At 40.8% G+C, this 18,085-nt stretch overlaps 1 protein-coding gene across 8 annotated transcripts in view; it reads right to left on the reverse strand.

Moving 5' to 3' along the window:
* Positions 1 to 18,085, reverse strand: part of ERG (ETS transcription factor ERG) — a 146,287-nt gene that overhangs the window by 28,539 nt on the left and 99,663 nt on the right. For 7 of the 8 annotated variants that reach the window (XM_065676959.1, XM_065676962.1, XM_065676960.1 and 4 more), the window contains one exon: positions 3,444 to 3,661. In XM_065676959.1, the coding sequence (XP_065533031.1) occupies positions 3,444 to 3,661 (218 nt within the window). Of the gene's footprint in view, positions 1 to 3,435; positions 3,662 to 18,085 lie in introns of those variants that run through there. The other variant, XM_065676965.1, reaches the window with a different exon arrangement.

Here is an 18,085-nt window from a genome sequence, read left to right on the forward strand (position 1 = left end):
AATAATACTCCTTTGATTCAATAAATGGTGTATCTTAATTAAAAAATATGTTTTTTATTTTTATGTTATGTACAAGCATGCAATATATGCATTTTTTTTTTTATTCTGTTAATCTGTTCGTTTTTGGTAATCTGTAAGTGATTGTTTTTTAATGTTGGTTTCTTTTCAGTCTTAGGAATTATAGTGAAGTATTAATTTTCCTTGTTTTCTCCAGTTAACAACTCCGCATTGATCTATCACTAGGGGAGGCTGTGAAATCCAAGATTAATAAACAAACCTCTGCTTCTAATGCTGCAGGTTATTTTAAATTCAATGTAGAAAGAATTACATTTCTTCCCATTATATTTTCAGCCAGAACATGCCTTTTAGAAAACCAGTGTTCTGATCAAAACCATTTTGCAGTTCAGAGCAGTAACTTGTACAGACTCTTCCAGCAGCTTAGCTCATGTGCCATCTCACATGTTTGTTCATATCGGGAAAGAACGGCCACCCCTTGGCTGTTCATTTTCTAGTGATGGACACATTAAACATTTTTGAGGGACGCTGTCCAGAGAAAAATGAAGAACTTTTAGTTTTCATGTGCTGCTCAACTGAATTGCACTAAACTCCAAGTCCAAATGATGGAGTAGATAGACCTAATGCTATTTTTTTTTTTTTTTAGAGAAGAGGCATACAGAATTGCTTCTTTTCATCCCTTTACTTCTGTAATGGTGGTAGAAGTGGTCAGGATAGTGCAAAACCATGTTACTGGGGTTCCAGATGCCTTGGCAACTCTTGGGTATCACGTCTTTATAAAATTAACAGCTCTGCTAGAAAAGTAGGAATTAAAATTATGCCTCATGACTAATCAAAATAGATTGATTTAAAGACAATTCCCCAATGCTCAGATTATACATCCTTGCAAAAGTAGATGCCTGTTCTGCTAGTAACAGATAGTGTGAAGACCAGGATACCTCTGTAGGAAAGGCAGATATTTCTCTTCACAAAGGGCAATTCAGGCAGTCTAAACCAGCAGCCACTTCCCGTCTATTGACTGTGCAGGTAGCCAGAGTGTCACCCTAAGGTGATATTAATAGAAACTAGCATACACTAGTAAAAAATAGCACAAAGGAAGGAGAAATTATAGCCATTAGAAGATATGTCCAAATAGCCTGTTTAATTCAGAGCTTCTGAATGCTTACCCATCCCTGAAAAGTTCCCACATAGAAGGTGAATATATCTTAGATTGAGGAGATATGGGTGGCAAATCTCCTTCCTGGCCCCCCACATACATGACCTCATCCAGCAGGTTGTAAAACATGTTGAACACAAGCCTGCCCTGTCCTGCCTATTGAAATCAAGCTGCCAGGCAGGCAGCAAAATGCCAACTGAGGGTTCAGGTGAGAGATGGGGAGCCTAACTCCAGCCCTGCAGCTGGGATACACTGCTCTCGTGGCTCCACTGCAGCTCCTCGCTCTCCAGGTTACTTCTGTTTTTATTCAACAATGGCACAGCCCCCAGGAGAGAAGCAAAGGCCCTAAGCACAGGATCTCTTCCAGCTGCACACCCAAACACACATCTATCCACAACATCACTTTCAGGCCTCTCTAGTTAGCAAGGCAGGGCTTGTCTGAGTTCCTAAATCAGAATATAATCCTTACCAGTGTTGCTACCAAGGATTAGACAGGACACAATTTCAGCTAATAAAAGACAGAATTACTGCACACAATTTTGTCCCTAAACTGCTACAGAACTAGCCAAATACTTGTGATTCATGAACTGAGCATTAATGTTCAGGTTAGGTATGTATTTCAGGAATCCAAGACGGCAAATTCAAGATTCTGGCTGGATGATTTTAAAAATGTGATTGCAACAATTGCAAGCGAATTTGTATAATCTAGATTCTTCCTTAATACCTGGCAGTACGTCAAAATAGGAGTATGTATGTGAATGACTGACTTTAGTTATGTATAGCATTACAAATTATTACCACTAATCTCAGTAACAATTAACATTAATTATCTAGTCTCATGCATTTTATGACATTTACACTGTGAAAAACTATGATTAGTTCTCTTAAAGAAATGCCAGCACAGATACTTAGAGGTAAGCTTTAGGAAGCAGGCGAACCTGGTTTTGAATTAATACTCCATTTCTACTCTGAATAAGAAGAGTTACAAGAAGACTTCTCTAATTCTCTGTAACTTCAGATCACCATTTATTTCTTCGTATTTCAAATCTTTGACTATTCACTAGAAATTCTGATTTGACTTCAGCATAATTTCCATCCTCACTGGTGAAAAGCGTCGGTGTGATAAGCTGTCAACCACTTTGCCCTGCTTGTGGTGTGAACTTAGCACAGCAAGTGTGAACAGTAACCACAGTGCTCATGGTTGAGGTTTTTCTAAACAACTGATCCTGGGAGATGAGATCAGTAGGCAGGTGTTTGTGGCAAAGAGATGTGAAGCACAGCCTTCACTGGTACATCACCAACAATTGCGAGCAACCGACTCTTTGGACCTCTGCCCTTCAGCAACACCAAAGGAAAACTGTTTTGACAGTCAGGCATTTGAAACAGGAAAGCACTTGTTTGGATAATTTCCTTGGAAAAAAAAAATAAAAATCTTCATTGTGCTTTTCAGATGGAAGAAATCCACAGAGTGCTTCTATGCTTGGGGGAGATAGCAGTCAATATACACAACTTCACGGCATTACTTTCCACTTAACTGATTCAGTTTTCCTTCATAGAGAAATTGATAAAAAAAACGTCCCAAGATAACTATTAAAGCACTGACATGCTGTGGCTGCTGCCTGTTGAACTGAGTAATTTCTTTTCTTGTTCCTTTCTACTCCCCTGCTTGTCTCCATGCATATGCTTTTTCTTCTTAAATCCAACTCCAGGGTTATGTTTTTTGGCACTGTTTACATTAAATATAAAAGTAAAGATAGATAGTTCACTCCCTCTGCCACTACAAGAATTTACTTCCTGTGCTTCTCTGCTTGATTATATTTAGAGCAAAAGGCAACTGCCCAAGTTACTGTATTTTCAGAGCTTCCATTGAGTGTTATTTCACATACGCCACACCCTTACATGGATCAGTGCTGCTGGGCCAGATTACAGCAAACTCACATTTTGCTAACTTTAATAAATACTCTTTCACTTAGCATGCAATGCAAGTTCACATCCAAAATTATCCTCAGTAAAAAGAAACACAGTAAGGTGTTGCACAAGCTCATGAAAAGACAGTGCATGTAACACCATTTGAAACCCTCACAACACCTGAATAGGAGTGGCAGGTGTGACCCACAGTGTGCAGCAGACCTGTACTCTTAGGACAGCAGCTGGTGGCTAGATGGGGCACCTTAGGGCATCTAAAATGCTTCTAGATTCAGATTTAGACAACTGAGCTAGACCCATCTTTAGAAAAAGTAAACTTGAGCCATGCTAACACTGGCCTTGTTACCTTGACCCATTAACTTGGTTTGGGTTACACTCCATCTTGATGGTGACTCTGGCTGGGGGCTGTGATAACCAGTCTTGCTGGGGAACACGAGGACTCATCTTTGACGTCTGCCCATATTCACTGGAGGAGGAGGCCGTCATCTCTGTCTTCGCAAGGTGGGGTGATCCGTAGGCACACTCAAACAAGGACTGGTCTTCACTCACCACTGATAACGCTTCCTGCAAACCAGAGAAGAGAAGTCAGCACGACCATGTTTCAGAGTAAAGGGCTTGTCTATCTCATGAGAAGATGAACAACTCGCCATCTGCTTAAATGCTCATTACTTTTTAGGCACGCTACTGCTGTCAGTGGAGGTGAGGATTCGTGGTGCCATCAGTATATGGCAGCAAGACAACCTCTCCCCTGGGGAGACCCTTCCCAACAGTGGCTGAGAAGATGCACAAACACGCACTAACAAACGCTTAGGAATAGTGGCCCTAGGATACGAGCTGGGAGGAAGGAGAGGGCAGGACAGACAGCAAAACTGAGACCTCTGGCATCCCAGGTAGGAATGCAGAGGGCCAGATATGCCGGGGTAGCAAGCAAGCAAGCTGCCATCTCTGCATTAACTGCCCCTGCCAGGAGCGACCAAAGCCAGGCCTTGCTTACTCACTGGGAGCTCCTCTTCCTTCCTCTGGGACCCAGGCCAAGTCCCTTCTGGACAGGGAGCCAAGACAGCTGGGGCAACCTCCAGTCCAGGGACCCTGCTTTTTCTGCCAGTATCCGCTGCCAGCTTCAGCAGAGGTTCCTGCCACCAGCCCTGAAGAGATACCATGCCTGCCAGCCACCTCCCTCTCTCTCACGGCAAACCTTCCTGGCGCACCTCCTGGCTGGGCATCCCACTCTGGCACTGTGGGAAGGGCTTCCCTAGCCACCTTCCCATGGCAGCACTGCAGTTATGGCCCTCAGGGGTGGCAGGTGTCAGTGGCATGGTGGCTGCCATCATGGCTCCATGACACACAAAGAAAAGGCCACCTTCTCTCCCCACCGCCATGCATTCGCATTGGCCCCAGTTCCTTCCCCATGTTATCTGGAGCTAAGTTAAGGCAGTGAGGCAGTGCCTGGTCCTGGCTCAGACAGCCAGCCCATTGGGAAGGTACGGGAAGGGCTGATGCTGCCAAAGGGACCCTGCTGCCTGAGCCAAGGCTCCCTAGCCATGCAGCTGGTCTGGGCTCCTACCCTCTTGCTGGGTCCCAGCACAACACAGGCTCACAGGTTACCCTTCTGAAAGCAGCCTTCCAAGGAAAGCCTCCCTCTCCAGGAGGTGAACATAGGACATAGGGGGTCTAAACAGACAGTAACCCAAAAAGTGACTCCCTCCTCCCACCCTAGTGCTATGGCTTTGCCCTATGATGAAGCAGAACATGGGTGCAGCCTGACACCTCCCTCTCCACCAAATGTGGCCCCTGCCCGTACTGTGGAGCAAGCCCCAGCACCAGGCCGGTGGAAGAGGCTCGGAGTGCAGCACACCAGATGACAGCTGCCATGGAGGCGGCCAGCTGGCCATGGCTGGAGGTGCAAGGGCCAAGAATAGGGGTGCGAACCGAAGCCAGATTTGGGGTAGGATGCTTGCGAGGCTGCTTGTGTGGGCCTGTGCTGCTGCCAGCCCTGCACTGACAGCTGACGGAAGGACAATAAAACCGTGTGGCTCTGTCAGCAGAGGAGGATGCGGTGGAGAAGGGAGAGGGGAAAGAGAGTGATGGGAAGCTGGGCGGCTGCCTGCAGGCTCCTGCCTTCCTTGGCCACCAGAAAGGGATTTGCACAAGCTCCAACAGTTGCACGCTGCCCTAGAAATCAGCAGTTTTATTTATTCATTTTAAGGGGGTATGCGTTTATCATTCCTTTTACTTGCCTGGTTTTTGAGCCCTTGGGGCGCATTCTGTTAATGTGACCTATGAAGTTTTCTCTGCAACCTCTTCTTACTACTTCTGATGAAAATTGAGATCACCCCTTAACCTCTGGACATGAGGAATGGGATCCCAAGCAGCCCTTCAAATGCCACAAGACTTGTGACTGAATCACTAACACTAACGCTTCCCGCTACAGTGCAGGATGCAAAACTGAGGCAGCTATCTGCACCATTTCATTAGGGCTTTGAAGATATTGTCCAAGTGCAAAGGTCACCCACCAGGCTGTCACCATTAACTCCCCAGTTAACACCCCTGCTTTGCATGCTCTTCTGCCAGCCTGCACCCAGCTACTGAACTACTGCCTCTTGGGTCTCTGGAGGCACGAACGTGCTTTTGCAAGGCAGAAGGGATGCCAGAATAACACTTCTCCTTTTTCCCATGCCTCTCAGACTCCTGCGTGTCTCTGGCCTGCTAAAAACTGTTGCTGGTGGTGGTCTGAAGCTTTTATGATAAGCTGTTTCTGAAAAAGCCTGCAGACAGCTCTTGCTTTTCAAGGAGGAGCAGGGTGAGGTGGCTGCTGGTCCCTTGCTCCTGAAAGATTGCTCCCTGGCTAAACTGCCCTGAGACAGCAGGAGGACTTGATGTGCTTGGGTAGTAAAGTGGAATTGATCATATCACAAGAACTAAAGAAAGAAAATGTTACACTAGAAGGAAAATAGAAATTTCTTTCTTAGCAGTCCATAACTGTTTTCCCAGGTGATCACAATGCATCCCATACCTGAGACTATTTACTGCACAGTTCCCTCTTTTCTGCCCCACTGCAGAGCTAATACATGAGCCAAACACCATGAAATAAAATGTTAATTTTGGAAGAGCTAGCTCCAGTATATGCATAAAAGTGTGAATTATACAGGACAAAGTATTTTGTTGCAAATACAACAGGCAGAATGCTATTTTACTCCATAAACCATTTACGAATAGACCTTTTCAAAACAGGCTTCAATCACTATATAATGGATATTATTTCTCAGCCTCCCACATATGTGTGAAACAAAGCAAATTTATTCTGGTTCCTATTAAACTTGACTCCATCTATTGTTAAGTTAATTTATGAATATTTAAAGTAAGTATAACTGTAAACAACAAAATAAGTTTTTTCTATTTATTTGCATTACTAATGACAGTATATATTGCTTTTGCTACGGATGCCTATTATGTTGCACAAATAGGTAAAGTACACACATTTCAACTTCCTCAGGAGGACAACAAATGCTGCAAATATGACCCCAATTAATAAGGGTTATGTGAATATCTAAAGGCTATGACAAAAACAAGACAAACATAAATTAACCCAAGAGACAAACTCAGACTTCATTCACATTTCAGGGAAAAAAAAAGCATCATTATTCATGGAGAGATAAAAAAATGCTCATTTGGCTAGCTGGAGTTTTGTTCTGATTTAATAGCAAACACTCCTCTGTACTCCATCCTGCTAGTTATCAGTTAGTGCACGCTGACAGGTCTATAAAAGCTCTGTAGGAATAACTGAGTTTCTGCCAACTTTGCACACTGTTGGGTTGGTCCTTGCGTGGAAGACTTATTAATGTGTACTATAAGATAGTAAGTATCTCTGATAATTTACTCTAAGTCCTTACTGATCCTTGCTGGCCAGTGTTGAAGGACAGCAGGACATGTATCACCCCTCTGCATCACCCCTCCCTTGAGCACATTACAGAAGCTGAACTGGCCATCTAAGCTTTTGCACAATTTTGAGGAGTCAGCATAACTGAAGAACATTGTCTAAACTAGAATTAGCCTTACTTCCTCTTTAACCATCTTTCTCATATAAGAGAGATTGAGGTTTCAATGTGGGAAACATGGAAACTACGTGTAACATCTGCTCTGCTATTCATCCTGCCAGCCAGGACTCAGGCATACCAACTGTCCTGGTCTTCAAATGCAGCTCGGACCACTGATGTCAATTTACCAACAACCCCTACAGGTGATATATGTGGTCCTTGAATATTCAAGGAAAACATTTTCTGCAACAGACAGGTGGGAGCCGTGTGTCCATGGCTGGCAGCTGCTGCCTGTCTTCCTCATAGTGATTTTAAAAGCTGAGGATTTCTGGTCCAGGCTTTTCTGAATCCAGTGACCTTGCAAAACATGGTGAGGCTGAACCATCAGACTTCATACAACCCAATACAACCTCATGTGAAATTTGTATTGTGGAAAGCATAAAAATAGCATCAAGAAGTACAAAACATTTCTCAGCTATACAAGAATATGACATAATATGATATCCCCCAAAACAGACAGAAAATGTCCTTCAGCTTCTCCTTCCATGCATTGTTTCATCTTGTCTTTCCTTGATTTCACCTTAGTAATTAAAGCCTTCAAGCCTTAACCCTACATAAGCTATGAAAGAAAAGCAGTAACAGCAAACTACTTTACTGAACAGCTGACAGAAAGCAGTATGGGTATTTATTTCTTAAATACAGGGACTTAAAAATGTGGTTTTTCCTACAATTCTAAATGCAAGCTTTTGGACCAAATGTAATATAAATACCATCAGCATTCACCGTTATAAAGAACAGTCACATGATCTGGCCATGTATAAATGTAGACAAAACTATCAATACTGACAATTTTTTTGGCAAGGCTTTTTTACATATGGATACCAGTTCTATTTCTAGTAAATACTTTTCATTACTCATTTGCTCTTTTTTTATCATCCATATAATCCATATAATGCTGTCACTGGAGCAGTTTGGCAACATTAAGCAGTAAGTGGGCCAAAGCAAGGTAAACATTTATGAGTATTATAAAGTAGATGCTGCTTTTAATCTCACCAAGTTTTGTACCTTTATGGTAATAATTTTTGTAGTGGATGGGTGATATTGGATTTCACACGACAATAATATATTCTTATGAAAGCTCAGAAATGAAGCCTTTCATTTCTAGCAGTCAGTGTCTGGGATAATTTTATATGAACAAAGCAACACATTCAATTTACAGTGGCAGCTGGGGAAGGTCTTTCATGCAAGTCAGTAAAGTAGAGCTGTGGGTATTATCTGAGCTCAATATTGGACATGGATTTTCTTCATCTTCCTTTTTGCACATACTCTGATGACATCACCAGCAAAACATAAAAAACTTTTCCTTCATTAAGAGTTTTTTATTCTTTTCATCACTTGTACTTCTTACTTGGACTTCCCGTACTAATGATAAAAAGAACAAAATGACTTCTCTATTTGGTTTTGACCTATACTTCACTGATAAGTAAAAATGAAAGAATAACGGACTGACAATTTGTAGAACAATAGGTACAGCAACGCCTTTAAAGTAGGGATAAAGTCATGAGGACAAAGGTGTTTACTTAATCAAATGCAAGATTACTTGGCCTACAAGCATGAAATTACAGGAAATGTGACTGAAGTAGCTCCCATCAGTATATGAAAGCTGGCTTGTCTTTTAAATGCAATGTCAGGATTTAAAGGCAAAGACTTTTTTCCTAACATTTGATCAAACTTAAGGAATGATTGAAGGTGGCAATAAGGCGTGAAGTTGTCTCCCATAATTTGTTTGTGCTGATGGTTACTGAGTTAAGAATACTACAGCAGTATTTTAAAAGATTTTGGAGGCCATTCTAACCTGGAGGTGCTTTTTCTCAAGTTAATTCTGATTAGGGTACATGCCATTTTGTGCATGATATACATCTGCTTGCTGTTCCTCCATGTCATCAACCCAGCTTCCACTGTAGACATGATAGCATTTCCACTTGTTTGTACAGCAATCAAATGGAATCGTAACCCCAGGAGGTACACTCGTTGTATGTGTGTGTATATGTATATCTCAAAATATTAAGCTCTGGGTTTTGGTTTTTTTTTTTCCTCATTTCTTATAATATTTACATGGTTTACTGCTTAATCCCTGTAAAAGAAAAGGTTTAGTAGATCTTTGTTTATGCCAATTGTCTGCCCAAAATCTATCAAATTATTTGCTGCTCAAAAAAATGTTTCTAGAACTTTGACAACGAGGAGCATACTGGCCAGCACTGAAAAAATCTTAGCAGGCAAATAGCACAATAGTAGGATGAAAAATATCGACTGCAAACCAGTTGGACACTGGGCATGAACTGCACATAAAGAGGAGGATGCATGAGGAGAAACAAATAAAGCAACAACCCTCATTGTGCACTGAGAGATGATGCAGGCAGTAAAACATATTTATTACTCGTAGAGTCATCTTGTTGGAGTCAGCAATCCCACACACCAGAACAGGCCTGTTACCCTTGACTATGAGGGGCTCGCAATAACACTGGAATTGAGAAATTTTAATTAGCTTCGCCATATGGAATTGCATTTATATAATCTATATTCGTCATTGCATTTATATGTTTTGAAACACAATAGTTTTATGATATTTCTCCTCCTTAATGCAATCACCTTCTAGTTCTCTAATCTGATTTCATGATAATATATACACAAACACAAGTTTAGACCTCCACACAGCCACAATCCATTCAGATGCAGGCTGTTTCCTATCACTTTTCGGGTATCTATGGTTGGTCAGAAAAAGTAATTCTCCGTTCTGTGAAGAACTCTGATATACTGGGACTTATTTTCATTTTAAATTAGACACAAACCTGTTATATGAAAACTTTTACCAAAACATTAATTAAATGGAAGAATTGTAACACACTCGCGTGTGTTCTATAGATGTCAAAATATTCTAATAAACAGTTGTATTTGGAGAGGACCTGCACTTTCTGAAGGAAGATTGTTCTGATTAAGATCAGGCAATTAGCTCTATTAAGCATTTCCATGCTTTTTTGCACTCACTATCCCTTGTGTACTTGTTGAAACTGTGTGCGATCCAATTACATACAATCGTAACTGAAAGAAAGAACAGGCAGAAGTGTACAAGAGAGCACATGGTATGCACCTTGGTACACAGCCACTCCACACTTTAACAAGTCACTCTTCTGGCTTGCTACTCTTCTTTCTATTCTTCCCCAGACTGCATCTTCTGATGCTCTAGGAAGCTGTTATCTGGAGTGAAAGCCGAATTTCAAACAGGCCAGGAATGTCATTTCTATGCTGGGACAGAGACCATACGTGAGGGTGGACACCAGAACCTCACAGAGCAGGCAGTCTTCCAGTCTGAAACTCTGCTCATGTCTGCAACAGGCATCGCATGATAAAGCAAGCTGTAGTTGAACTGCTTAAAGAGCTTCTAGCCGAAATTTGCAGTCCTGCTTTAAAGCCAAGTCTTTAAGCCTTGGATTCATTGCATCTAGCAATAATCAGTGAAACAACAGGCAAACGATTGATGTTTCAGCCTTACTATACCTTATTAATCATGATGCTCTTACAACTCTCTTCTGACTATTCACTAAAGAAGCGGTTTTGTAAGATATTCAATATGGTGTGTGGAACATACTGGGAAAGGTTACTACTTAAAATGCAGTCACCTGAGTCAGGAATTATAGCACACATCTGGAATATGTTTTCCTTCTAAATTTCTGAGTCTTGGATTCATTAGATCAGACAAAAATCCACATATTATATTCATGAGAGAGTTCAGGAACAACAAAAAGCCTTGGCAAGTACAAGATAGGAAAGACAGATGTTGTCCTCACCTCCACCCATGAGAATCTTATTGCCAGCTCAGCTAACATCCTTCACGTATTTGCAAAGAGCACTTCGGTAGTCAGTGTTAATCCAAATGCAGGCCCAGTGCTGCCACTTATCTGATTATCTTCACCTCTTGCCGAGAAAAATACAAAGGATGTTTGGAAGCAAAGGAGAGACACTGCCACGGTCTCACTTGAAAAAAGGAATAATCAAACATCCATCAAAATGATGTTATGAAATTGCAGGCTAGATTCATTTCTGGGAAACAATAGTAGATGTTTAAGGACTGATCTTGCAGCCCTCTGTGTAAGTTATCGTCCTGGCTTCACCAGGACTAGTAATGTGAATAGAAGTCTCATGGCTGAGCCCAAAGGTTTAACATTTTGTGTCTTAATGAACAAATTCTGAAACATTATCAATTCAAATGTAGACTGTGGTGCTTTATCATCATTTCTAATATACAGCCATTACTGAAATGTCAGCAAACCCTATTTTTGCCCAAGCTATTTTAGATACCTCCTTTCATCATAGGGTAATATCTGCAGCATGAGGCATTCACTCCAGTTGCTCAAGTGCTGCATAAAATAAGAAAAAAATCATCATTCCACTAATGCAGATGTGGAACCTTTTGTAAGAATGGATAAAATTGGGTTTTTGCTTAGAAAGCATATCCCCCTCATTCCAAGCTCCACGCCATATTTGGGACTACCCTGCATCTGACACACTAAAATTATTGCACCAAGTACAGTTGATGAAACACTAACTTCCAGAGATCAGGAAGTGTCCATAAGCATCTGATCTAAAGAGCTGCCATTTCATAATTATTTCATCTGCAGTCTTTAACTAGCAATAAAATGCAAATGAACAGTTTAACCCCTAACCAAGAGTTAACAAATGGAAATAGGAAACTTTCGTATATGTCTCATGCCCTGGGCACCATCAAAGCAATGCAGTGGGCCTGTTCAAATGCAGTGGTGAAAGCCTCCACCCTGCATCTGCTTCAGTGCATGTTTAATGCCCAAGTGACTTCAAGAGGGGTATGCCTGGAAGCAGCTCTGCCGATGCACAGCCACCAAAGAACTGCACCAGGCTTCCGAGTGAAAGTGGACCTTAAAATTCACAAGACTGTATCAAAAAGCCTAGAAAATGAAGCAGACAAGCTAGTGCTACGCAGTGATGAATCTGATTCCGATTTTCCTTCTGCATGAGCAGAGTGCTGGCAAGCTACTCAAAGGCTGAGGCAACACCACGTTTTATCTGCTGCACCAGCAGCTGAATGAAGAGGGTTAGGTGGCTGTAGGGCTGGAGCAGCACAATGATTGGTTGGGCTCAGAATACATATTCCTGAATAATTACGTCAACTTTAATTCACCAGTGGTAAAAACAATACAATTGTATCCTGCAGATTGTATATTGTATGCACATTTTTAAGAAACTGTAGCTTTGTATGCTTATTTTAGCACTTCCATCTACATAAAGAGCTGTAACACTGAAGTTTGAATGACTTTTTTCAGTCAATACAATAGACTTTTTTCTCTTTTAATTTTGATAGTATTGGCAATTATGAACTTGAAGTTTTTTCCTTCTTGCCTGTTAACCTCTAGGGCTTCAAAATGCCTAGAAAACTGGGGAAACTTGGATATAAAATTCAATTTCTGCCTCAGCCTAGGGCTAGCCTGCAGCTTCTACCTTGCCTTTCTAGTACAGGACTTTATTACTCTGAAGGAACAGCTAATATTCTGCTTTGTTAAAAAAGATAAACATCTGGGGGCTTTGTCAGAAATTTTTCAAGCAAAGATCTCTTTGGCAAAACAGATGGCAGGTTTCTAAAGTGGCCAGCAGCCCAATTGGAAGTGGACTGAGGCTGCATGCCACACCTGCTATGAACTTTTGCTATTAGATCAAAATAATATTGGGAAAGAGTCTTGGGACCACATAGGCTGCCCAAAACTAGACACCGAGCCCACACTAGGCGTGCAAGCCTATCTTTTCCTTGGTTCCTCTTAAAATCTTTGGCATCATGAGCAGTTTGAATGGGATGTCTTCAAGGATTACTACGCATTTACTGGAGTTAGTAATTTGTTCAGAACTAAAGGCTTTGCTTGAACATGGTAACTGCCCTGGTACTTCGGGTTTGGAAACTTCATTGAGAAAACTCTTAACATAAAGATACCACACAATTATTTTCTGCCTCATTCAAAAGACTTGTCCAGTGTTATCACAAAAGGGTAACATTCGCAGCTCTTTTTCCTGCCATTTAGCCCAAACTGCAAGATTATACATTACATTTATACTAAGTTCAATATTTGGTAACTGTGGTGGGTTGACCCACCGCATATTTATTTCTATACAAAATTATATATGCCTATTTTGTATATATATATGCACACATAAGTGTATGTACACACACATTTTTAGATAATCCCTCCTCAATTTCTGAACAAATTTTAAAGTAAAAATAATTCAGGTATTAAAATACTTTTCTAGAAGGCATACTATGTACTAAAGATAAACTCATCAGCAGAGTGATGAGAAATGCATAGAAGGAATGAAGAGATCATTACAGCCATTGAATCGATGAAACAATTAAAGATTGGGTAAAACTGAAAAGAGCATACAAATTAGTTTCTTTTGCAGTGAACCTTTGGTTTTTACAAATGTCTAACAGCATTAAGGAAATAACAATTGGATTATGGCCATGAACTGAGCTTCTAGGTGACCCATCACTTCCCTGCAGTGCCTCTCTGTGTGTGGTGTTCCTGCACGTGCGCACACGTGTGTGCGTGTGTGTGAAGAGTCACATTCTGCTTGGAAAAACCGCAGTTACAAGGGACCTTAGCTCCAAATGTACCTTTACCTACCCCAAAGAAATAGTAGGAAAGCAAACTGGGCATGTTCTCCATTAAATCTGGCTGGTCCTCTCAAACCAGCAGCCAGGCTCAGCAATCAGCCTAGGGAGAGCAATGGGGAACCCTTTTGGGCATCTGCAGGGGTGCCTTTCCTGAAACTCAACTTCCTCTTCAGGGACTCCTGGAGCTGGAGGTCCTCTTGCCAGCTACATCAGGCTGACAAGGTCTCAGACGCTCCCCCATGTTCACCTTCACACATTTAAAATTCCTACCTTCCTATTTAAAGAACAGTTATCGCATCCAACACGTACTAATTTCTTGTTTGATAGCTTTTGCAAACTGCTTAAGCCATCTTTATTTGTACGGAAGATTTTATTTACTTCCAAGTGTATTTGTCTTGATATTTTTTGCTGACTTCTCTGCATTAGATAACTGGAATTAAAATGCAAGTTGCTATTGCTTTTTAAAAACTCACTACATTAAGGAGTTCTCTCCATTTTTGCATAATGCTAAGGGAAAGTGGTTTTGTTTACATTATTCTTCCTTTTCCTCAGCCACCTTTTACTCTGGATCTTCCATGTATACACTGAACATATACATATATAGTATTATAAGTTTCTCATGGTAATCTCCATTTTATGAACACACAGAATGTTGCTTAGATGGGCAATCTTTCTAAATTCAGAATGAACTTTCCAAGTATGCCCACTGTGTATGTAAAATATGACTTCCTGTCACGATAACCTTTACAGTGTATAGCCTCACATACCTTCCTGTAATTGTTTATAATGAATATCTTGCTTCATACTCCAGCATACGTTATTTTAGTCATTTGCCACAAAGCATGACTAATGAAATTAATATGGGGTTGAATGTCACACACAGTATTATGTCATTTCTGTGTATGCAAAGATTAACACAGGAGAGGGCTTCGTAAAATAACAATAAAGTGTGTGCTTATGCTTAAGCACATTATACCTGCTCTGCTGAACGAGTATAAGGTAAAGATATTATGTTTAGCTCAAACATTAACTGTGAGATCAGCCAAAGAGACTGGTATGGTTTTCAATATATTACAGTTAGACACGTAGCCAAACCAATGGATCAGAAGAAAAAAGTTGTTTCATACCTCTGACAGACAAAGGTTGGACTGAATGTACTTTGTTTGTCCCAAAACAAATAAAACAGAACAACCACAACAAGAAAACCTCACATACAAAGAAAAAATTGCTTTGTGACAGTAAAACCAAAATTAATCCCAAATACACCTGTGGTTTTGCTTTTAAACTTATTTCTTCATTTAAGCTATTTTAAGTAATGTCTTTCTAGACAAAATCACCAATCCAAAATCACCAAATATTAATTACCGAAGAACATTAAATGTTATCGTTTTTTTTTCCTTTTTTTTTTTAATGAGAACTACTTCACAAATTCAACTTTCATGTTTATTGTGCAACTTCAGGCTCTGCAGCCATGCTTTCTGTTTAATCTCATAAGCAGCAGAAACAGGTTGTGGCTAATTTTTAATTGTACATGTGAGGAAGAAAAGGAAAACACACATGGCAATATCTTTGATGTGGCAACAAGAAAAATGCTGCAGTTCTTCCCTGTAGCAGTATCTTTTCTTAAGTAGTGATTACCAACATTACCACTCTTATGAAAACCATGCCCTGCAGATCTGATACTGACTGCATTTTTCACTGATACCAACATTAGCTCCAGAAGAAAAAGTCCACCTGCTGCCATGGATGAAAAGTGAGCAGAGAAATCGATTAAATTAAGACAATCTCAAGTCCAGAACCCTGAAAGATGCATTCACTACAGCAGCAGAAAATGTTAAGATGTTTTTCTCCATACCTCGATAGTAAGACCAAGTGTCTAATAAGCATTACTATATGAAGTGAAGCTGTGTGAATGCAAAACTTAAGGTATGCTAAAAGATTTTGATTTATTTTTCTTTGGTCTTCATTAAAAAATTACCCTCAAAATGCCTTTATATGCTGTATGCTATGCCTTCAAACATACAGGAGAGGTATGCAGGCTGTTTGTCTTTTATTGTTTCCCCAAACAAACTCATTTCCTATAAGCTATTCCCGTATCTTTCGTGCCACATCCAGCTTCCAGAAAAACAGCAGGAAAACAAAGTGTGAACTCAAAACAACCCATTTCCACAGAACAATGTGCCATATCAAGGAGAGAGAGAGCTAGAATGGGGAGGGCTGAGGAGAGGGGTTTCTCTCTCTGAAGAGAGAGAGGGAGAGATGTTTTGATGCTGCCAAAGGACTTGAAGGAGAAAGGAAGGAGGAACTTTTAAAAGTCACACAGAGGAAGAGTTGTGTAACTGTAAATATGCAACAGGCAAGCTGCCAACTATTTCAAAGGATTTGAGGTTTCAAAATCATCGAGAAGACTAACTGATTTGCACTCTGGGTTTTGAGCTTCCAGGAACACCTTTATATGTCTGAGAGCCAGAAACTACCATATCTTTTTATAGACTGCTCAAGCCATACTTGGTCATAATTTCAAGTTGAATCAGTAAGGAATGTAAACAGACACTGTTTATGCTTCTCTGCAATCTAATAAAATGAAAGCATGGACTAAATAAAGCAAAATTATACATGTAGTTCTGTAAGAAGGGAAAACCAGAAGATCATGTTGATTTAGTTGCTGTCTGACCTGAGCAATCTCCAAAGTTCCCAGTATTCAGTAAACCAAGCAAACCCACACACTAAACTCCCACAGGTGTAGTGCGTAACGCGCATTGAAACACACAGGGTAGAAGTCAATGATAAATGTCACTATACCATTTTAAAATCCTGCTTCCATATTGGGCTTGTCAAGGATACAAAAGCAGAAAGAAGGAATAAAAGTAAGACAGGAATAAATTATTTCAGCTTTGCTGTCCATGACAATTACGCAGGTAGGAAAGAAATATTGTACACAAGCTCTTACACAAGTAAGAAAGAACCAATAAAACAACTAGAATGCATTTCCCAAAATCCAGAATCTGCCAGCTTTGAAATCTTTGGGTAGGGAGATACTGATTTTGCAGTGAAAAAAAAAAAAAGTAGTTAATTTCTTTTTTCTGTTGGTAAAAGATGCAAAACCACAGACTTTGCAGTCATTTGTAATTAAAACCCACAGTCCAAAACACTATAATGTGTCAGAAAGACCTGGCATTACTATGAAAGGTGTACACTACAGAGAAGTAGATATGGGGCAACACTCATGTCATGGTATAATGACTTCCTACAGTGGGCTTATAAACTGCCATGGTACTGCAGCAAAAAGGATCTTTCAAAGGCCTCAATAGTATTTAGTAACCATGACTGTTACGCAGTGCTAGCTGCAAGAAATAAATGAACTGGTATCTTAGGCACAGAACTAAGGCAAAGAAGTAGTTAGAGTTTGTCACAAAACACTTGCAGCTAACACAGAAGGGACACAAGTTGAGAGCAATAGATACAAAGCACAAGTTAAGTGCATGGTGTGACCAGTGTGACTGTCATAGTTGTGCCAGAAGTTATTTTTCAATTAGAATGAGCTATACAGAAGATATAAAGAAATGAAAGGCTACTATGCATGTCAGGCAAGAAGTGGATTCGAGGTGAAGAGACTGAGGAATGGGGAGGGAAAAGCAAAGAGCTATTCAGTCTGAAGGAAGCCCAGCTAAAACCATACAAACAACTTATACTTGCCCTCCCTCTCTCTGCAGCTGTTTTCTCTGGCTCCACTCTAGCTGATCTCCCTCTCTGTGCCAACATCATGGTGGCAAAGGGGGAACTGGATGGATCTCTCCATGTTTAAATGCCTTCCGATGGCCCAGAACCACCTCTGGACCTCACAGTGGAGAGAACACGCAGGAGTGCAATATGCAATGTGCAATAGTGATGGCACCCTTCTGTCTGCTCTCCCCTGTCAGCTGCAAACCCTCCCTGCTATAGATACCTGTACAGGGTGGGAGGGAATATCTCTGCAGGCTCCTGCTGCGGCAAATTCCCTAATGCACCACATCCCACCAAAGGGAAGATGGATCTCATCCCTCTTGTGCAGAATCCTCCTGCCTTACTGCCGCACTGGGGCTTGGCTTTTGGTAATGTCAGGAGCTGCCAACAGCTGAGGTAAGCCAAAGGCAACAGTAAGCTGGTAACAGCACATGACATGAGCACAGGGAGGTGGGCTTTTATTCCGTATTTTCCCTCTGAGATCCTGACAGACTGAAGATTGGAATTTGAGCAAGGAAATTCTTATATATTTTCTTATAT

Source organism: Lathamus discolor, chromosome 4, assembly GCF_037157495.1.
Source record: "Lathamus discolor isolate bLatDis1 chromosome 4, bLatDis1.hap1, whole genome shotgun sequence".
NCBI classification, from domain to species: Eukaryota; Metazoa; Chordata; class Aves; order Psittaciformes; family Psittacidae; genus Lathamus; species Lathamus discolor.